We start from the raw sequence: 23,629 nt of genomic DNA on the forward strand, positions 1-23,629 counted from the left end.
CTCTTAAGCATAATGACATGATTTTGGGCTGAAGCCAGATCTGGATGACTTGCATTTTCTAGGGCACTTGTTTTTTTTAATTTTATTTACAGTGTGGTAACAGGCCCTTCCGGCCCAATGAGTCTGTGCCGCCCATTTTAAACCCCCATATCAACCTACCTGTACGTCTTTGAAATGTGGGAGGAAACCGGAGCACCCGGAGGAAACCCACGCAGACACGGGAGAACGTACAAACTCCTTACAGACAGCAACGGGAATCGAACCCCGATCGCTGGCGCTGCAATAACATCGCGCTAACTGCTACGCTACTGTGCCGCCCACAGAATATTAAATATTACAGAATAATAAATCTAAACTCTGACTATAAAGGGACAACATTTCACTGTAATGACAACCATGTTATTATTTAACATTTGAGGCACAATGGACATGATCTTGACCATGTGACCCATTCAAGGTGCATCTAGAGTGGATGCAGAAAAAATCATATGGTCAGGAAGGAGAGGTTGGATAGGCTGGGATTGTCTTCTCTGGAGCGAAGGAGGCTGAGGGCTGACCTCCTAGAGGTTTATAAAATTGTGAGGAGCATAGATAGGGTAGATAGTTGGTCTTTTTCCCCAGGGTAGGGAAATCTAAAACTAGAAGACATAGATTTAAGGTGAGAGGATAAAGATTTGAAGGGGATCTGAGGGGCAATTTTTTAACACAGAAGGTAGTGGGTACATGGAACGAAATAGTAGAGGCAGGTACAAATACAATGTTTAGAAGACATTTGGACAGGTATTTGGATAAGAGAGGTTCAGAGGGATATGGGCCAAATGCAGGCAAATGGAATTAGCGTAGAAAGGCACCTTGGTCGGCATGGACGTTCAGCCAAACTGCCTGTTTCTGTGCTGTATAACTATACGAATCTATTAAGTGGCTCCTTTAATTTAGTCCAGGGATTGAGAATAGTTTCTTATGAGAAACAAACTGTAAGGCTCTTGGCTATTATCATTCAAAAGGTGAGTGGATGGAGTTTATATAGTTATAGTATTTTTTAAAAAGTGGATGAATGGGTTCCATCCAAACAGATCTTGACATTACCAATCACAATTGTGGCATTCTGATTGCAGTATTCAGAGTAATCTCCCTACCAGGGAAAGTCATTGCAAGAATCCTTAAGTGCTGCCATCTAGTGGCCAAAGAGCTCTTCCCAGGGTTGCCTTGTGGATTCTGCCCCTTGGGAAGCACAATGGAGGTGCTCTTCATCACATGACAAATTCAAGAAAGGTGTAGGGAGCAGCTTCAACCACTATACATGATGTTGTTTGATCTCAGCAAAGTCTACTGAGGGTGCTCATGAAGCACCTTGTTCTAATTTGGCTCACTGCAATAAATATATCCTCATTCTCTGTTCTATTATGATCTGCAAGCCATGGTCCTTGCCAAAAGAATCACAGCAGTTCTAATCCAAATGCAGACGGTGGTCCAGCAAGGCAGTATCATCATGCCAATTCTCTTCTACACTACAATTCTTCAAGGTCATGAATGATGATGTTTGTACACCAGAAAGAACTAAAGATGACACCGTCCTCACCGCCTTCCCTTTATTCCATGGTCCACTATCCTCTCCTATCAGATTCCATCTTCTTCAGCCCTTTGTCACTTCCACCTATCACCTCCCAGCTTCTTACATCATTCCCACCCCCTCCCTCACACTTGCTTATCTTGCCCCTCTCATTTGGATTCATCTATCACTCACCAGCTCTCGCTCCACCCCCCTCCCCCCACCTTTTTATACTGGCTATCTCCCCTCTTTCTTTCCAGTCCTGAAGGAGGGTCTCAACCCAAAACGTCGACTGTCCATTTCCCTCTGTAGATGCTGCCTGGCCCATTGAGATAATCCAGCATTTTGTGTGTTGCTAAAGGTGACACCCTGACATATTTGCTGATCTGGCAATGGGTGCCCACTTCATTGTTCTCGTCCACCTCATTGATCTTCCAAAGTATTGCTTCCACAATGTCCTTAGACATAAACTACCTCCAGCATAAACCCCAGACCCCTGTACTCGGTAGTCCTTGTCAAATCATGTCATTTGTCATGAAGTAAGAGCCAGAGAAAATGTAATAATTCCACAACTTCTAAAATTTAGGGTGTATCTTAGGAAGAGAAAAGTACAACGTAATTTTTTTCCAAATATCTTTGTTATGTCTCTCCAGTGTGTATGTACACTGGATAGCTGAGCTCCAAACCACCACATTTCCTCCTGCTGAAGTGTTCAAGAGGGTAGACCTTGCACCGACCACTTGAAAGAACAAGAGCCTTTGTTATCCTCTCCCTGCTGTCACCATCACCAATCAAGATCTATCATGAGACCAAGTCAAGGTAGATCACTTCCCATATCAGCAGCCACCTCTTGGGGAGGGCTGACGTTGAAATCCAATGTACCAGCAAGGCTGCCAGCAGAGAAAAAAACATTTGAAGAGCATGATCTCAAACCCAGCACCCAGCTTGAGGTAGATTGGGCAGCAATGATCCCTACCCCTTACCCCACCCATCCCCCAACCCTGTGTGTGTGAGAGATCTGAGCATTTTGCAGTAGGTACCTCAAAGCTATGGAGAGATACTACTGATGCTGATTTCACAAGATCCTCCAAATCATGACAAAACCCCTGCCTCTAGGCTGTGGTCATATTCAACCACTGTGGATGGGCCAAGTTTTCCACATGCCTGACTCTCAAAGCATTCTGCTTCAAACACCATTGTGGCAAACGACTTCAAGGAGGATGAGTAAAATACTTTGAGGACCTCCTCAAAACCTCTGGGGGAGAAAAGATGGCTAAAGTAGTGGAATTGTTTCTGTTTGTTATAATGCTTTAAAGATTTTAGATATAATACCAATTTGGCAAAGTCATCTGCTTTACAGACAAAATTTCCGGCTATCAAGAAGATGATTATCTTGACAACCAAATACAGAAAATAGTTTTCCTGGTAGCTATAAAAGTGACCCCCATTCTTCAATGTTTCTCTCCAGTTCCACCCTAGAATCTACGGGAAAGACAGAATCTTGCAGTTCTCTACAAAAAGATGCATTAGGCATATGCTGGATGCTTTAGTTGCTAGGTATGGTATGCAGGCTTTTCTTATGATAGTCGTCAGACTGAGCCAGCATTGGGATTTGTCTCTTTGGCTGACTTTCACTGTAAGGTTCCATTGATTGCATATAGGTGGCAATCTGAGTGACACCACACCGACCAGGGATGCTCTCCACTCCAGAAGATATTAATCCATCCAAATGAGCTGTTGGGATGGAACCCACAATATAGTTCATCCAGATATGCAACAAATCCTTGGAAGCTTTCATTTTGCCTTCACATTGAGACAATTGAACGTGTCAGATTTTTTTCATTCCAGATGGCAGAGTGAAGGCTTCAATAAACATGGGGGATAACCACTTCAGACTTAGTTGGTGACACGTAAAGAACTATTCCAGTAAGATAGAAGTGTGCTCCAGCAGGAACAAGATTACCACCAGGTCTGTCAAATAGCAAACCATTAGAAAGTTGAGTTGTGCTTAATGCACCTTGATAGGTGTAAGGTCAAGAATAGTGCACCACGATGAACTAAGTATGGAGGAAAACAAAGACACCCTGACATCTTTGGATGAGAAGATCATTGAAGTAGATAAGAACAATGAGGAGGGCTCGCATTACCAGATCAGCAAAGTATTGCTTCCACAATGCCCTTGGACAAGTAAACTACCTCCAGCATAAACCCCAGAACCATGTATTCAATTGTCCTCATCAAATCATGTCAGTTGTCATAAAAGGGTAAGACCCAGAGAAAATGTAATAATTCCATAACTTCTTAATTTTGTGTACTTTAAGAAGAGAACATCACAACGTAATATTATTACAGATATATTTGCTCTCCAACTGCTCACATTTCAGTTTTAATGTTCCTTTTGTTTGTGTTCCGTATCAACCAGATGACTTCAATTACAGCTTATCTCCATAATAACCTTGGGGTTATTCTATCAGAGGTATCCCCTTTGTCCTATCTATTTCTCTTCTCCCACCCCCTGTGCAACTTAACCGACATTTCTTTCTTTTCCAATTTTGACAAGTCTTCAATCTGAAACATTAACTGTTTCTCTTTCCAGGGATGTCACCCACTGAATGTTCAAAGCATTTTCTGTTTTTATTTCGGATCTCCAACTTATGGAGTTTTTTTGATTTTGATACGTGTTAAAGCTTTGTTTGTCAAATAACTCTCACATTTGGGTATCCTCCAGTTTTGTGTTACAGCTGTAGAATAATGAAGCATGTTGCTTCCTGCAAAGTGCCAACTTTGAGCACAATTTAAAAGTATTTCCTCATTCTGATAATCAGCCTGAACAATAGTTACAGCTCAGGTTGGATGTATTCCAGTCTTCAAGTGCCCCAGTCAAAAAAGCTTTTGTCCCACATTTAATAGTTTTATAACCAACCATAAACTAACATTCAAAGAAAATGGAAATGAACCCCATATTTTTGCATATATTTTGTTTTTTGCTTTGCAGCACTATCCAAGAGAATTATTGTTCATTCCAAATGGAATACTGTCCTTTCAAAGGAATATACATTGGATTACAACTGTACAAAACCACACCTGGAGAACCATGAACAGTAATGGGCACCACAACATAACAAGGACACATTAACCTTGGCAACACTGTGTATATTTACCAGAAAGATATCTGGACTGCAAGAGTTGAGTTATGAGGAATGATCACATAACCTTCACTTGTACTCTTTGGAACTTGGAATACCAAGGCATAATTTGTGTTGCAGAAAAGCAGGCATCTGCTTCAGAAATCTTTATTGTAGCATGATATCATGGAGAGCTCAGACTTCTAAAAGCGGAGTTCCGCAGCTCTGCCTGACCAAGAGATTACAACGTTTATTTATATTACAAGAGTACTTGACCACAAGCATCCAAGCACGAATAGCAGAAATAAATGGCAGAAGTGAGCAACCGTGGTTTCAGCCTTGGTTTAGCACTCTTGAAGAACAAAGTATAATCAGACTGCCATATCCTGCATGGAACGTGACAGACGAGACACACGGGCCTGAGGCAAAGTTGATCACCTACATCTTTGGTTATGGGCAGAACAAAAGTTGACCCTCTAGCTCCCCTCCTGCAGAAAGTCAAGAACATTCCCAATTGTCTTTCACATTTCTCCCACAATTTGTTTGAAGTTTAGGATATTAAAGGGAGCTGATGGGTAAATAGAAATAAACCATTTCCATTAGGATAGAGGGCCTTGTCTAAAGATTCAATGAAGTTATTATGGCACAAGAGGCCATTGAGTCTGTGCCAGCTCTCAGTAAAGAAGTTCAGTCAGTTATATGTGCCTGCATTCTCACTGTAGCCCTGCCTGTTTATTTCCCTTAATGCCTTTCCAATTCCCCTTTGGAATCATTGATTGTCTCCACTTCTACCGCCCTCAGAGGCTGAAGTTTTCTGGTCATTACCATGTTGCATTTAGAAAAAATATTATTTTTCACATCAACTTCCACGTGTCTTTCATCTGTGACACCCCCCCCCCCCCCCCCCCCCCCCCGGTTCTTGTATTGGGAACAGCTTTTGTTTGTCCATCTCACCACAATCTCTCACAATCATGTGCACATCAATGAAATCTCTCCTCAAATTCCTTTGCTCCACTAAGAACAATTGCAACTTCTCCTCACTAAAATACTTTGTCCATTGAACCATTTTGTAAATCTCTGTACCACCTGAAGAATCTTCCTAGACTCTGGTGACCAGAACAGGATGCAGTACCCTAATTGTGACCTAATCAGAGATTTGTAACTTCAGTTCTTTTGTTCAGTACATCCTACATATGAAACCCAAGATCCCAGATGCTTTGCTATCCACTCTTATGTTGTGCCACCTTCAAAGTTCTAGGCACATGAATCTCCAGGTCTCTCTGTTCCTGCATATTCTTTGGAACTATGCCATCAAATCCATGTTACCTCTCTTTATCCCTTCTTCCAAAATGCATCACCTCACACTTCCATGTTGTATTTCATCTATCACTTGACTGTCAGTCCTGTGAGCCTATCTGTGTCCTATTGCAGTTGATTGGTATTGTCATTGCTGTTTAACATACCCCCAAGTTTCGTATTATCAGCATGTTTTGTAAGTTTGCCCTCCATTCTTAAAAGCAAGTGATGTATAATTTAAAAAAAAGCATTGCTCCTAGCACTGGCCCCCTGGGGAAAACTACTCTTTGTCTTTAAAAAAAAACATTCATTTGCCATGATTTGGTGTTTTCTATCCAAGCAAATTGTTTTTATCCAAACTGACACTGAGCTTTCTATTCCACAAGCCCCAATTTTTTTTTTAACCTGCATTTATGTGGTACTTTGTCAACTACTTTCTTATAATCCATTTGGATAACATTCACTGCATTTGCCTCATCAGCATCCTCCTATTACACCAAAGAAATAAACTAATTAGGTCAAACACTGCCTTTTACAAGTCCATGCATGTTCTCCTTAATTAACTCACTACTGTACTTGCTAATTTTGTTCCATGATTATTGTTTCCAAAACTTTACTACTTGTTTGACAGAATTAATAATTACAGGATCATCATTGCATCTTTTTTAAACAAGGATGTCACATTTACCAGTTTTCTATCCTCTACTAACTCTCCTGAATCACAGGGAAGATGATGAGAAGCCCTCCAGCTATCTCAGTGTCACTTCCCTTAATAACTTGGGATGTAAGCCATCTACACCAGGCAACTTATTGTACCTAAGCACAGCCAATCTTTTCAGTGCATCCTCCCTATCAGTCAATTACCTCTACCGTCCCTCCTCTTCTGATATTTTGTCAACATTATCTTAGTAAATACCAGTATAAAGTACTTGTTAATTGTTCTAGTTTAACCTATGGCTATAAGTAGACATTGCATTCTTTGGGCCTAGTGCATCGCTTTCAAGCTGTGAAGTTAACATACACTATACTTGCAGAGAGTGCTACAAAATTTGGAAACCCACAAAAGGCAACTAATGCTAGCTCATTTAAATCTGAGATGGGTTTGCAATTATCTCAAAGGTATTAAAGGATGTAGGGAAAACCCAGGTAAAGGCATGTAGATCAAACACTGGTCATAATCACACCACACTACAGAAGAGTCTTGAAAAACTAAATGATCTTTTCCTTTCCTTTATTCCTGAAGATTCCTTGATATACCTGGAGGGTTAACAAACATCTCAAATCCATGCCTTGAAGACTTATTTGTGCTGGACATTGACTATTTTTCAAGTGTCTTAAGGGTCCTTTTAAGTTCTTTGACTAATTTTTGTATCCTTAATCACCAAACAATGATGCACACCACTGTTTAATCTTGCAATTGTTAGTTTAATCTCTGTAATACTTTGTGCATTTTAGACACAGGACAAGGAAAAGGCTGGGAGAAGAGAGAGAAGAGGCAGTAAATAAAAATGTTTAACTTTGTTAAGAAGAATAAGTAAACCATAAGTATTGATACTGTGCATTTGTAATGATTTCTAATGGTAGAACTAAAAAAAACCTAGACTTGAAACGTTTTGATTTACTTTGTGTCATGTTTGCTTTGCAGGTATACATACCAATGATACATACATAGGATCACTGCCATTCAATGCATCTGAATGGTGAACTAAAGAGCAGATGGTTTGCTCAAAGTTAACAGAAATGCTGTCTAGGGAAAAAAACTGTAGATACTGGAAATTTGAAATAAAACAAAAAGCTGGAGGTCAGGCAGCAGCTGTGGAAAGAGAAACAGTTAACGTTCTTCAAGGGGGTGTTGAGTACATCCTTGAATCTTTTTCCTCTGTTCTACTCTCTTCCTATGGCAGAGCTTGGGATAGTTTCAGGAGTCCAGTGCCGGGCCTGCCTTGTTTAGCTGACTGGATGTATCTAGGGTCTCCATACTGAGGATGAGGTCTGGGAGAAGATGCTGATGTTTGTTTATCCTTTCAGTGAATTTGGAAGGTTTTGTGGAGACAGCATTGGTGGCGTTTTTCCAGTGCCATTTTGCAACTCTGAATTTCCATGTTAGTTGGCTTGCAGTGGTATGGTATATGTCTTGTATGCAGCTTTTGAGCCAATATCCTAATTTAATGGGTAAATGTAACAGGACTACCTGTTGGCAAAGCTGCCCCATTGTATTGATCACATCAGGACAATGTCTTTCAGCTATAGTTTGGCATTCACATAGAATGGTCAAGTCTATTGGTTGATTTGGGAGCGGGAAAGAATTGTGTTTCCATTCAGCAGCAACATAGAAGGAAGCAAATATATTAATGATATTTCCCATGACAGCCAGCACACTTCCCACACCCTCTTCTCTTGTTCAGAATTTTCCTCCAACCTAATTTTCTTGTGTCTGTTATTGTCACACCACAGGATTTGAAATACAAAATTCTGAGGGAACAAACAATCTGCTGGAGGAACTTGGCAGGTTGAGCAGCAATAGTTACTGAACCTTCCTTGACAGATCAATGGTTCTGTCAACAAATGTATTATTATTATGTTCCTAGTGCTTTCATGCAAGTTTGTTGTTTGAGAACAGGGGTATAATAATCTTTTTTAAATGGATGTTACTAATAATAAACTGCATTGTCCTGTACTTATGTGGTTGAATTGAATGATAAGATTAATGTGGTTGTGAACTTCGGAATGTAAATGATATGTTGAACTATTTTGTGTCTTGCAGGTCATTACTCCAGAAATATTTGTATCTATGGACTTGGGGATTTGAAATGGTTAAGTGAAAAAGACGGATTGTTTGCTAACAAATTTGAACTCCATTCCTATCCACCAACTTTAGAATGCCTTGAATATAGGATCCTCAACCGCATGCTGAGTCAAAATACCATTGCTCTGCAGTGAGATTTTTGGTGGTGGCTTTAAATGGGCAGCAAGTATCACAACATATGAAAACAAGGGAAGGATCATAAACTGAAGCATGGCCTGGGATATACTTGATTACTTGTCTTTCTGCTTGTGCATATGTATCTACTTAAATGGGTTATATTGTCATCAGTTTGGCACTGCAAAAACTTTTGTATACATCCTTTTTTAAAGAAAAATACAAGAGCACTGTATTTTTACTTGAATATAATGGGTATAACCTATTCCATTACATGCTCAATTCATTTTAATAGTCGGGAGTGAAGTGGGGTGTTGTGTGGAACTTAAATGTATTCACTTTATGCACTGGAAGAGTTCACAGTCAGTTGTAAACGAACTTTGTTGGACTTCCTATGAATTACAGAGTACAAAAATGTCAGGAGTTTATTTTCCCCATAGTTGTTGATGTTTCATATGAAAGCTATCAACTCTTTTTCAATGCTGATGAGTGGAAGTACAGGTCAGAAAATGGGCTTGTGCCAAAATTGATTGTGTGGCACCCTTCACTCTCTAGTGATGGTCCACACCAGGAACAGGAAAAAATATAATGCTTTAACTGCTTGCATTTTGAATAAACTCACAATGAATTAAAGTACCATGACTAAATAAAGATATCTGAAAATGATACTAACTACCTAAGAAGCAAATTAGCTCCACTGAGAAATATCTGTGCTGCTTGCAATATCAAAAAAATGTAAAAGACAGGCTTTAGGATTCTCAATTTTTTTGAATTTTTGGAAATGAATTTTCAATGGCAATAAAAATGCAAGGTAGCTGAAAATGGATGTGGGTAGTTTCAAGTCATTTAGCAACTGAATAACAAAGGTGTGTTGGGGATACTTTTCATCGCAATGGAATGAAAGTATCCCACCTGAAACTATAACTATTAACCTCCTCTTCAAGATGCTAACTTGACCCAATATAGTTTGTGAGATTCTTATTTTACTGAAGCAAATGGTTTTGTTTTTTGGTGCATTACCATTTTTGGTAGTTCGAATTTTCAATGATCATCACTACCTTTTGCACGTACAAAGGCCATAAGAAGTACCAATATATTAAGAATAAGATAAATCCAGTTTCTCAATGAGAGATTGGTTTAGCCATTATAAAAACAAGGAATAATAGTGAGGAACCATGTAGTGTATAAAGGCATTGCAATGTATAATTTATCTGTTTCATCTTCTGAAATTTTGTAATGATTTAACTTAAGCTTATATGTGAGAAAATCTTTGTAATAACTTTGTGTTGCAGAATCTGACCAATATCATTGATTCTAAGACGTTTTTCCTGTAAATCTTTTCATAGTGGACTTGGGTGCAATGTTCATAGTGGTCTCAGAAATAAAGAATGATCTCAAGAATTTTAAATGGACAATGTTTAGGAGTTGTATATCCAATATTTGTTCCTTTTACCAGAACTCAACTTTTCTTCAGTAAAGTAATATTCATAATTTGGTATATGTGGGATCAACGTCATCATTTAATAATTTTAATAAGAAAAATTTTATTAAAAGAAGTCAACCAATTATTCATTTATGTTTTAGTCTGATCCAATCATTTTCACACCTGCAAAAGAGCCCGTGGAAGAATTTGGGATTTTCTTCCATTAACAATGAGGCAATTGAGGAAAAACTTGTACAGATTTTTACAATTATAGAATCAACACTGAGCACAAGAATAAATCTTGATGCTTCCTCTTTACTTATAGTTTCTTAAGGAATATCCACTCGACTAGGTGTTTGGGTAACCCTATAGTCTCATTTCAATCAAAATCTCCATTCACTGGTGCACAATGCCCATGGACATGGTAATGCCTGCACTTGCTTAACCATGAGATTCTGTAAGCTCCATCTACCAGAAAAACTTTGATTTATATAACACTTCTCATGGCTTTGACAAACCAGGGAAGTTCTTAGAAATGCCTATTGAGAACCAGATTTTACAAATGAAACCTGATGAACTTCACAAACATTTGGAAATGCTATTATTTTTACACCTAAATTTGTGACTCCACTCATCCCCATTGAAGTTGTTAAACCTCGGTGTTCTATTCTGATCAGTCTGGGAACTACAGCCAAGAAGGTAAGGGGAATGGAATTCAACTTTAGTATTGGTGCTAAATGTGTACATGAATATTACCTGCTCCTTTTGCACTTGTTTCCATGCATTTAGTTCCATCGAAGTTATTTTCCATTTTGTCATTTTTAAGAATCACTTAAGTACTTCAGTCTTAAGTAGTGACTTGATCAATCATTATTCTTCAAATATCATTACGTGCCATAAAGCACAACTGAGATGAGGAAAATAGACATTTTGAAAAGTATTTACAGGTAAGTGTTTGTTGTTGTATTTCAATACACAATTGGGGTCCTCCCCTAAGTAGTGGGTAGTACCTGTCCTTGCAAGCTGTACACCAGCCACCCCTATCTCAGGGGTAGAAAGAACCCAAGATGTTGAGAAGCAGTCACGTACAAGATGGGCCCCAGACCCAGAACTTTCCAGGGCTTTGTGTCATAAAATCAGACATTAGTCCCTTTCCTCTGATCTTCCATGAATTCTATCTTAACTCACTCTGTTCTGTCCATTCTTTGTTCTAAGCTCTCCCTCATTCACCCAAAAATAAATGTGTTTTACTGATTTTAATATCCCATCTTACCCCCTCTCTCAATTCTCTGACCACTCTCTCCTTTCATAATAAACTCATGGTCAGCCCTTCAGCCTTGGTCCTTGACATGGCTTCTCACATAGTTATGATTAAGACTAGACCCCTTCCTTGTATCCCTAATCACTGTGCACTCCACTCTTCTTGCCTCCCCCCACCATTTCAATAGAATAAATTCCTCCCCCAGCCATTTGCAAGTTGGCACTTCATGCACAATGTTAATTCCTCAGCTGTCAATCAGTTCAGCCACTCCTCTACCTTTGATGCCCAATTTCCTATAAAGCGTTAGCTCTCCCACACATTGCTTCCCCTGCTATGATCCCCTTCTTCATTCCCTCAGATCCAATAGGTGCCGAACTCACACCACTTGAACCAGATTGCTTGCAACTTGTTTGGGCTGCCATATCTAATGTACATAGAATGTCTACTTCCACCTAAATCATCGTCTCTGCTCACTTGCTGTCTTCCTCGTCAACTTCCTACTCAACTATTTCAAATTTCTTCTGCTCAGGCTCCAACCAGCAGTCTTTCCCAGTACTCCTTGACTGAATATTTATAATGAGTCACATTACTGTAATGTGTAATGAGTCATAGTCATACAGCATGGAAACAGGCCCTTCAGCCCAACTGGTCCATGCCAACCAAGATTCTCATCTAATCTGGACCTATTTGCCTGCATTTGGCCCATATCCCTCTAAACCTTTTCTATTCATGTACCTTTCCAAGTGCCTTTTAAATGTTGTTAATGTAGTGCCTCAATCACTTCCTCTGGCAGCTTATTCCATATACGGACTACCCTCTGGATGAAATTACTGCCCCTTACGTTGCTATTAAACCTCTCCCCTCTTATCCTAATCCTATGTCCTCAATCCTCAATTGATTCCCCAATCCTGGGAAAAAGACTGTACATTCACCCTATCTGTGCCCCTCATGATTTTATACACCTCTTCAAGATCACCCCTCATTTTCCAACACTCCAATGAATAAAATCCCAGTCTGCTCACTCTCTCTCCATAACTCAGTCCCTTGAGTACCTGCAACATCCTCGTAAATCTCCTCTGCACTCTTTCCAGCTTAATGCCTTCTTTCCTATAGCAGGGTGACCAAAACTGAACACAATATTCTAAATCAGTGTTATCAAAGTCATTACTACCAGACACTATTTTCACATGGTGTTGTTGAGTGCCAGCTAGCAAATGAACGATCAGGAAGGATAGATCCTCAAAACTGGTGCATGGTGTTATGTTTGTTCTTCATCACGAGACAAACTTGGTGTGGGTTTAACATTGGAACATTTATTGAAAAACAACAAAACAACAAAACAACAACAACAGACTGCACAGACTTACAACACCAGGCTGGCTGGCTTTTCCCGCTCTTTCCAGCCACTTCCTGTTCCCCCATGTGACCCCTTGCATTGCCTGCTGGGAACTGTAGTTCTTTTTTATAACTACATAATAACACATCTTCCCCCTTTAAAGAAAAAACAAACACAATACTTTGTCCTTATAAACCTGCCAAGAACCCTTGTCCACTCAGCAGCTTTCAATCAGTCTCTGAGGTGGTCTTATGGTCCTTTTTGGTCTGGTACTTGTTTCCGCAGGTGTGTTGCTTTCATTTGCTGCATTGGTGTTTTCCTGGGAACTCTGGTCCACATGTTCATTTTCTCCATATGCTGGCCCCTTCGTTGTACTGACAGGAGATGGGTCACAGCCATGGGTTGGAGCTTGTGGTTGTAGATCCACGCGGTTCCTCCTCAGAGGTGTCCCTCACTCTGTCTGGATCTGGTATGAATATGGATTTACTTCCTTTGCACAACTCCTTGCATGGACCATGTGCCAGAATCATGATCTCAGATTTGCACTTGATCCCCAGGCTTCAAGACTGGTAGGCTTTTCGCTGTCTTGTGATTCCATTTCTGTTTCTCTTTCCCTTCCTCTTTAGCCTGTTTGACCTTGTGTGCTCCCTCAGATGTCAACAGGTTTTCATATATTGGAAGGTTAGTGCGTATGCGTCAACCCATCAGCATTTAGGCTGGTGAAAGGCCGTTCTGCAGTGGCGCACTTCTGTAAATCATTAGACTTCTATGGAAATCCTCTGGTCCACCTTGCGCTTTCTTCGTGAGACCCTTCACCACCTTAACTGAACTCTCTGCTAGGCCATTAGACTTTGGGTGATGTGGGCTTGAGGTTATATGTCAAAACCCCCAAACATCAGCAAAGGATTCAAATTCACTGCTCGAAAATTGCAGACCATTGTCTGATACTACTTCACATGGAACTCTATGCCTCGCAAACACAGCTTTCAGGAATGTGATAACTGCTTTGCTGGACGTTGATTGCAGTGTCGCAACCTCTGGGTAATTGGAACAGTAGTCTGTTACAACAATATGGCTCTTCCCATTACAGTCAAACAAATCCACTCCAACTCTGAAATATGGCCTGTCTGGTAGAGGGTATGGTGTAAGTGGTTCTGCTTGCTGCTTTGGTCTGTAGGTAAGGCATATTTCACATGAAGCAGTAGTCCGGCTGATGTCTTGGTTCATTCTTGGCCAGTACATCACTTCACGTGCTCTACGTTTACATTTTTCCTCCCCAGACTTGCTTCATCAAGCTTCAATTGCCAAAATCCAGATGATGCATTGAGCTTGCTAAACCATTTGGCACCTGAAAACCGGGACATGATCTCCTCCCATTTTGGCAATTTAAAATGCTGTCTCTTGATGGCTTTATTGAGATCTCTTGGGTCTAGACATATCCGCAATGCTCCAGTTTTCTTTTGCACAATGACCAGTGAACTCACCCAATCTGTTGGATCTTCAGTTTTCTGTATGACATTCATTCGTCCCATGCGTGCTAGTTCTTGTTTAAGTTTATCTCTAAGTTGAAACGGAATTTTTCTGCATGCATGGACAACAGGGGCCACTGCCTCATCTATGTGAATTTTGTGTACACCAGGTAAGCATCTGAACCCCTCAAAGACATCTGCATACTCTTCCATTAGTGTTGTGTGGTCATCTTTGGTCTGTGAAGCTACTATGAAAATTCTTTTCACTAGGTTGAGATTTTCATATGCACTCAGACCTAATATTGGCTGTACTCTCTTTTCTACAATCAGTACCTGTGATTTTAAGTGCTGCCCCTTGTGCTTCAAGGTTATCATACAGCCCCCTTTTACTGGAACTTTCTCTGCAGTGTAGCCTGTCACTTTTAACTTCACAGGGTATATCTTACTATTTACTGTCTTATAATCGTCCAATGGATAACAGATTCACCTGAGCTCCTGTGTCAAGCTTGAATGGAATTACTGTCTCATTCACAGTTACTGGAAAAATCCATTCTGTTTTACCAGCAGCCACAGTCTGTCCAGAATCCACAAAGAATTCCTCCATTTTCTCATCAACTGTGTGCACCTTTCTCTTGTTAGCCCCAGCTTTGCAGCACCTTGCAAAGTGATTCTTCTTCCCACAGCTATTGCAGGACTTCCCATAAGCAGGACCATCTTTGGAATGTGTTTACCTCCACATCTGCTGCATTTGCTGTTTGAGCCTTCCTCTTTGATTTGCTGCTGCTTTTGGAAACACCTTGGGAACTGCTTCTCTGTTTTCACAGCATGTACTGTTGTGTCTGCTCTGTCCAGCTCCTCAGCTTGTGCTCGTGTGGTTTCTGCTGACTGACACATATTCACCGCCTTTTCCGGGGTCAAATCTTTTTCACGCGACAGTCTTTCTCTGAGTCCATTTTCTGGAATTCCACAAACTATTCTGTCTTTAACTAGTGAGTTTCTCAAATCTCCAAATTCACAAGACTTACTCAGTGTGTGAAGCTCAGTCAAGTATTGGTTGAAGCTAACACCTTGCTTCTGGTCACAGGAAAAGAATTTATATCTCTCAAATGTGATGTTTTTACTTGGGATAAAATACTCAAATATTTCCATCAAGGTGCCCAACTCAAAAGCTGTCTCTTCAATTTGAAAGCTGTTATAGATGCCCAAAGCATCTTCGCTAGTCACGTGCAGAAAAATAGACGCTTTCAATTTTTCATTGTTCCTTCCCGCTCCACTAGCATCTAAATATATGTTGAATCGCTGTTTGAAGTGTTTCCAATTATCGGCCAGTAAAATGCATAGACGAGAGAGGACTTAGCTTATCCATAACGGGAACTCTCAGCCTCTCACCTGAATCTCTCTTGGTAAATCCGGTGACTGCTGAGCTTCAGGAACAATGTGCTCCTTCGCCACGCCGGCTGGCTTTATCTCCACCTTTTTACAGCTTTTCTTTCTTACTCACTGAGTCTCTTTCTCAATTGCACACAGTATTCGTTAGCTATCCCTGTTCAGACCTCACACCAAATTCTGACACCATGTTATGATTGTCCTTCATCGTGAGACAAACTTGGCATGGGTTTAACATTTGAACATTTATTAAAACAACAACAACAGACTGCGCAGACTTACAACAGACAAGCTGGCTGCTTTTTCCCACTCTTTTCAACCACTTCCTGTTTTCCCCATGTGACCCCTTGCATTGCCTACTGGGAACTGTAGTTCTTTATTATAACTACATAACAAAACATAGTGACACATCTTCCTCCTTTAAAGAAAAACAAACACAATACTTTGCCCTTATAAACCCTCACCAAGTTTTTCTGGTGATGAAGAACGAACATAACAGGATGTACTGTTGAAAGTATCCTGACAAGTTCCAGCGACGAGAGAGCGGAGATTGCCGGAAAATAACGAGCGAGGTTATTTTTTTCTCTTTCTCGCGTTCGGGACAGCGGCGAGTGACTGCGCAGGCGCGTGACGTCACCCGGAAGCGCGCGGGCGATTTAAAAAGCAGACGAGCATATCTAGCGGGCAGCGTCGGAGCAAGCAGCTGAGCGAGAGGGAGCAGAGTGGGTTCGGCTTTTGCTCAACGGGCTTCGGCGAGAGCGGGAAAGAGGCGAGATTATAAAGAGGGGTGAGTTATTAGTTTAGTTTAGTTGTTGAGCTCAGTGATATTCAGCAGTATGCATCTGGGATTAGTGTTGTGTTTGGAGTGTCAGATGTGGGGCCCCTGGGAGACGACCAGACTCCCTGATAACTACATCTGCGCAAAGTGCACCGAGATGCGGCTCCTCAAGGAACGGATTGGGAGTCTGGAGCAGCAGCTGGATGACCTTCGGTTGGTTAGGGAGAGCGAGCAGGAGATAGACAGGAGTTATAAAGAATATGTAGACAGCACCTCAGTGGCAGTCCCCCTCAAAAACCGATATCTCATTTTAGATTCGGTTGGAGAGGATGACTTCATAGAGGAAGACCTCAGCAGCCAGGACCTTGGCACCGTGTCTGATACTGTGGTCCAGCAGAGGAAGAGACATGCAGTGGTTATTGGGGATTCGATAGTAAGGGGTACGGATAGCAGATTCTGCGATAGTGATAATGAGTCTCGGATGGTGTGTTGCCTCCCTGGTGCCAGGGTACGGGATATCACAGACCGTGTCGAGAATATTCTGAGAGGGGAGGGTGAGCAGCCAGAAATCTTGGTACATGTAGGTACCAATGATGTAGGTAGAAAAAGAGAAGAGGTCCTGAAGGAGGAATACAAGGCATTAGGGAGAAGGTTGAAAAGTAGGACCTCAAGGGTAGTAATCTCAGGAATACTACCCGTGCCGCGTATCAATGACAGGAAGAATAGAAAGCTCTGGCAGTTAAATGCGTGGCTGAGTGACTGGTGCAAGGGGCAGGGCTTCAGATTCTTGGATACCTGGGACCTTTTTGGGGGGAGGCAAGACCTATTTGCTAAGGATGGGTTGCATCTAAACTCCAAAGGGTCCAATATCCTGGCGGGAATGTTTAATTTAGTTGTAGGGGAGGGTTTAAACTGATCTGGCAGGGGGATGGTAACCAGGATGCTAGGTTACAAGATGCTAAGGTGAGGGAGAAAGTGTATAGAAACGAATCCATTGAGGATGGCAAGAATGACAGGCAGGTGATAAGTCAGGATAATTTACTGAATAATAGAAGTACAACAAATCAGGATGTTAGGATACAGAATGTTAGGATCGGGGATGAGGATGTTCGGATACCGAATGTTAGGATAGGGGATGAGGTCTACACGAACATGTCTAAGATAGTAGGTAGCGAAGATAGTAAGAAGGATGGACAGGTAGAAAGTCAGGATAATCTGCTGAACAATAGAAGTACAATAAAATCAATAGCAGATACCAGTCTAAACGTACTATATTTAAATGCACGTAGCATCAGGAATAAAGTAGATGACCTAGTGGCACAACTACAGGTTAATAAATATGACATAGTTGCAATCACTGAGTCGTGGCTTCATGATGGATGTGATTGGGAACTGAATGTCAAGGGGTATACAGTATATAGGAAGGATAGGAGGGTAGGCAGAGGGGGAGATGTGGCCATGATGGTTAGTAGCGATATAAAATCAATAGAAAGGAACGACATTGGGTCAGAGGAGGTGGAATCCTTATCGGTGGAGCTAAGAAATAGCAAGGGTAAAAGGACAATAATAGCAGTCATATATAGGCCCCCAAACAGCAGTCAGGAAGTGGACCATAAGTTGCAGATTGAGATAGAAAAAGCGTGCCAGAGTGACAATGTGAAGATAATTATGGGGGATTTTAACATGAAGGTGGACTGGGAAATGCAGCAAGGCGGTAGTACTCAGGAGAGTGAGTTTGTGGAATGTCTAAGGGATGGTTTTCTGGAGCAACTTATTGAGGAGCCCACCAGGGGATTGGCTGTTTTGGATTGGGTGCTGTGTAGTGAACCCGAGGTGATTAGGGAACTAAAGGTAAAGGAACCACTGGTAACAAGTGATCACAATATGATTGAGTTTAGTTTCAAGTTTGAGAAGGAGAAGCTGATAACTGGTGTATCGATATTTCAGTGGAATAAGGGAAATTACAAAGGTATGAGAGAAGAGTTGGCCCAAATTGATTGGAGGAGTAAGTTAGCTGGAGGGACGGCAGAGGAAAAATGGAAGAAATTTCTACAGGAAATAAGGACAATGCAGGACAGATATATTCCAAGAGAAAAGAAGATTTTGAATGGAAAAAAGGCACAGATGTGGATAACGAGGGAGGTGAAGGATAAAATAAAAGCAAAAGGGGCGGCGTACAAAGTAGCAAAAATTAGTGGGAAAACAGAAGATTGGAACGATTTTAAAAATCTGCAGAGAGAAACTAAGAAGGTCATTAGGAAAGCAAAGATGAGTTACGAAAGGAAGCTGGCGGACAACATTCGGAAGGATTCTAAGAGTTTTTTTAAATACATAAGGAATAAAAGAGAGACACGGGTTGACATAGGACCAATTGATAACGGTGCAGGAGGTATTATAATGGATGATAGTGAGATGGCAAGGGAATTGAATGAATATTTTGCATCGGTCTTCACCGTGGAGGACATAAGCAATGTGCCGGTTAGTCAGGAGTCTCACGAATTGGAACTGAGTTCAGTTGAGATTAATAGGAGCTAGGTGCTAGGAAAACTAAAGGGGCTTAAGACTGATAACTCTCCCGGACCGGATGAGGTGCATCCCCGGGTTCTGAAGGAGGTGGCTGTAGAGATAGCGGAGACATTGGCGATTATTTTTCAGGAATCGATAGATTCTGGCATGGTTCCGGAGGACTGGAGGGTAGCAAATGTAGTTCCGTTGTATAAGAAAGGTGGGAGGCAGCACAAAGGCAATTACAGACCTATTAGTCTGACGTCAGTGGTGGGTAAATTATTGGAATCTATCCTCAAGGAGGAGGTTACCGAATACCTAGAGGCGCAAGGCAAGATTGGACCTAGTCAACATGGTTTTGTGAAGGGGAGGTCCTGTCTGACCAACCTATTGGAGTTTTTTGAAGAAATCACAGGTAGGGTGGATAAGGGAGAGGCGGTAGATGTTGTGTATTTAGACTTTCAAAAGGCCTTCGATAAGGTGCCTCACAAGAGACTGATTAATAAGATGAGAGGTCATGGAATTATGGGTAGGGTATCAAAATGGGTGGAGCATTGGCTGGTTGGCAGGAAGCAAAGGGTGGAAATAAAAGGATCTCGTTCTGGTTGGTTACCGGTTACTAGTGGTGTGCCGCAGGGGTCGGTGTTGGGGCCGCTCCTTTTTACCTTGTACATCAATGATTTGGATGATGGAATAAATGGTTGTGTGGCTAAGTTTGCGGATGACACCAAGATAAGTGGAGGAGTAGGGAGCATAGAGGAAATAGAAAGAATGCAGAGGGACCTAGACAGTTTAGGAGAATGGGCAAGGAAATGGCAGATGAAATTCAATGTTGAGAAATGTGCAGTTGTACACTTTGGAAGCAGAAATAAGCGGGTAGATTATTATCTAGAAGGAGAGAAGATTAATAGTGCGGTAGTACAAAGGGACTTGGGGGTACTCGTACAAGATACCTTAAAAGTTAACCACCAGGTTGGATCGGTGGTTAAGAAAGCGAATGCTATGTTGGCATTCATCTCGAGAGGTATAGTGTATAAAAGTAAGGAAGTGTTGATGAGGCTCTACGGGGCGCTAGTGAGGCCTCATTTGGAATACTGTGCGCAGTTTTGGGCCCCACATCTTAGGAAGGATGTGCTGACGTTGGATAGGGTTCAGAGGAGATTTACGAGAATGATTCCGGGAATGAAAGGGCTTAAGTATGATGAGCGTTTGTCGGCTCTTGGACTGTACTCACTGGAGTACAGAAGGATGAGAGGGGACCTCTTAGCGACATTTAAAATGTTGACAGGTAAGGATATAGTAGATGTGGCTAGGCTGTTTCCCTTGGTGGGCGAGTCCAGGACCAGAGGGCACAATCTTAGAATTAGGGGGTACAGTTTCAAGACAGAGATGAGGAGAAATTTCTTTACCCAGAGGGTGGTGAAATTGTGGAACTCCTTGCCACGCACAGCAGTGGAGGCCAGATCAGTGGGGGTGTTCAAGGAGGAGATAGACAGATATCTAAATAGTCAGGGTATCAAGGGATATGGGGATAAGGCTGGAAAATGGGATTAGAATAGTTTTTTTTTTCTTTTTTTTTCTTTTTCTTTCTTTCTTTTTTTTTCTTTTTCTTTTCTTTTCTTTTTTTCTTTTTTGCCCACCCCATTTCTTTTTCCCTTTTCCTTGGAGCAGACTCGATGGGCCGAATGGCCTGCTTCTGCTCCCTTATCTTGTGATCTTGTGAGGATGGTACAGTCAGTCATGTCAAAGAACTACAGAAAAATCAAGAAGGACAGGGAAAGATAGATGACTTTTGTAATGTATGTTCCCCTATGGGTTTCTAGGCTGTAGTAAAGTAACATGAAAAGTAATATGCAGAAAAATAAAAGATATGCCCGATTTAATCAAGGTTCTTTTCAGACTGTGCACATGCACAAGTACATATACGATCAAATATAAGGGTTTGCATCACCCACCTCTTCCTCAGCATCAGTTCCCTAAACTCCACCACCCCCAATTTTAAATTGTCAGACTGGAGACATGTCTGATTCTAAACTGAGCTTTTGACCACATCTCCCATCACTAAGAGTGCCTGCTTACTGTTGTACTGCTTGATTCCTCCCCTCCCTCAGCACTACTGCAGCTGAAACCCTTCATTGTGTCCTTGTTACCACTAGAGTAATCAATACCATTTTTACTGCCCTCCCTCAACCTTCTGTAAATCTGAGGTCATCTGAGAGTCTGCTCCCCATGTTCTAACCCACACCCAGTCCCATTCACCCACCAACTCCATGACCGTGATTGTTGTTATGGAAATCCAATTCCACGCAGTTAAGGACGTGGACTTCCTCAGCAGCCTTGATAGATATGCAGTCAATACTATATCAGCACAACTGGATCTACAGCAATTTCTACCAGTCTGAAAAGATTTGTTAATTCATATATCTCAATCACATTAACAGGTAGTGATTTTGCCCTTCAGTATTTGTATGTAGATTACTACCGTTCTTCAGCTGCTGTCACTTAGTGCAATCACTGCTGCAATCACTGTACTTTTCACACCTTCTCCTCCACTCCTCATAGAAACTGCTCAAGGCTATTCAGCTTGCCAAGCCCATACCACCTTTCATTTAGGCAATAGTCCCATTTACCCCCTGCCCCGTCTAATTCAAATCCATTGACATTCTTTTGTGACAGGAAATATCTTGATCCCTGAATTGAAAGTTTCGATTTGTCCCAGCGTCACAGCCTTTTAGGTGAGAGGGTTACAGATGTCCAAAGAACTGATTGCAGATCAATCACAAAGTCACATTCAATTCCTGGTACTTCCTTTCATGTTAACCTTTCTTGTACAACCTTATCACATGTCTACAGAAAGTCCACATAAGCACCAAAAGCATGATACTTATCTTATTTTGACCTCCATAGATTCAACCAGGTTAGACAGCCATGAGTTGCCCTTCAATGTCTTGCTGAATCTTCTTGATCAGCTCATATTTGTCCAGCATGATTGGAGCTAGCACAAGTTCTTTTCCTTCTTTTCAGTTCTAATGCAGAATTGGACATCTAGAACACTAATCAGATGGACCTGATATGTATTTCAAACATCTGATGAACTGGTTGGGTTTGGCCACTCCTCAGTTATGTACCTTTGCCATCGTCTAGCTTGACATTTAGAGTATGAAGCTAATCAGACTTTAAAATCTTTCACATAGAATTGGTCTGAGGAAAGGATAGGAACCAGGCACAGTCGAGATACAAGCATTGGGTAAGAGGAATTGGAGGTTGTTGGTTTGTGGAATGTGCTTGAGTATTGACCTCAGATAAAGGCAGCACCTGGATCATTTATGGTGCAGAGTTTTCTTTTGCTTTATAGACTATTTACAAAGACTTGTTTACCTTTCTCATTTATCACTAACTCAATGTAAATTTTATGAAGAAGAAACCATCATGACCACAAACCTGTACACTGACTAGCTTGTTGGAATAAATGTAGGGGAAAAATAACTGGGTTGAATTCCCCTGAAGACTTCACTGAATAAGCTGGAATTGAGTAAAGCACCTTGAGAAAACAGGAGCTAGGAATTCAGTCCCTTGAGCTTTGCATTCTACGGAAACTCACTTTCTAAGGTTTTGACCACTGCACCATAGACAAAAGAAGATAAATGCACGGCACGGTAGCACAGCGGTTAGCACGATGCTATTACAGTGCCAGCGATCGGGGTTCGATTCCCATCGCTGTCTGTAAGGAGTTTGTACGTTCTCCCATGTCTGCGTGGGTTTCCTCCGGGTGCTCCAGTTTCCTCCCACATTCTAAAAAGATGTACAGGTAGGTTAATTTGGGTTTAAAAAATGGGCGACGCGGACTCGTTGGGCCGGAAGGACCTGTTACCACGCTGTAAATAAAATGTTTTAAAACAATTTAATTTTAAAAAAAGTTATAGCTGGTGAATGGGATGGCACAGCTTGCTTTTAGCACCATCTAGTGGCTAACTCTGGTCAGCTGTATTTACAGTGACTGAGTGGATGTTTGCAGTTCAGTAAAACTCCAATAATCCACCTATGTTCACTTTAGCCACCCTTTTCCACTTTATATAATTATAAAAACTTTTGCTATCTGTTTTTATATTTTGAGCTAGTTTACTTTCATGATCTATCTTCTCTTTCCTTATTGCTTGTTTTGTGGTTCTCTGTTGCTTTTAAAATTTTCCCAATCTTCCAGTTTCCCACTACTCTTGCCAACTTTGTATGCATGACTTTTAGTTTGATGCCTTCTTTTATTTCCTTAGTTATCCAAGGCTGGCTCTCTCCACCCTTACTGTCCTTGCTTTTAGCTGGAATATACTTTCGTTGAGCACCGTGAAAAATCTCTTTGAAAGTCTTCCGCTGTTTCTCAACTGTCTCAACTGTCCAACTGTCTCAACTGTTTCCAGTCTACGCTAGCCAACTCCTCCCTCATCCCATTGTAGCCTCCCTTGTTTAGGCATAATACACTGGTTTTAGATCGAACTATTGCACCCTCCATTTGTATGAGAAATTCAATCATACTGTGATCACTCCTTCCAAGAGAATCCCTAACTACAAGATTGTTAATTTTACCTG

The 23,629-nt window shown here is 41.3% G+C and overlaps 2 protein-coding genes across 3 annotated transcripts in view; both read left to right on the plus strand.

Annotated features, from left to right (window-relative positions):
- LOC127570177 (N-acetyllactosaminide beta-1,6-N-acetylglucosaminyl-transferase-like) overlaps window positions 1–10,288 on the plus strand; it is a 113,461-nt gene extending 103,173 nt beyond the window's left edge. For both annotated transcript variants that reach the window (XM_052015432.1, XM_052015435.1), the window contains one exon: window positions 8,735–10,288. In XM_052015432.1, coding sequence (XP_051871392.1) covers window positions 8,735–8,910 — 176 coding nt within the window. In that variant the 3' untranslated portion in view covers window positions 8,911–10,288. The remainder of the gene's footprint in view (window positions 1–8,734) is intronic.
- Window positions 1–23,629, plus strand: part of rbm24a (RNA binding motif protein 24a) — a 146,550-nt gene that overhangs the window by 54,880 nt on the left and 68,041 nt on the right. The window lies entirely within an intron of this gene.

Source organism: Pristis pectinata, chromosome 5, assembly GCF_009764475.1.
Source record: "Pristis pectinata isolate sPriPec2 chromosome 5, sPriPec2.1.pri, whole genome shotgun sequence".
In the NCBI taxonomy this organism is placed as follows: Eukaryota; Metazoa; Chordata; class Chondrichthyes; order Rhinopristiformes; family Pristidae; genus Pristis; species Pristis pectinata.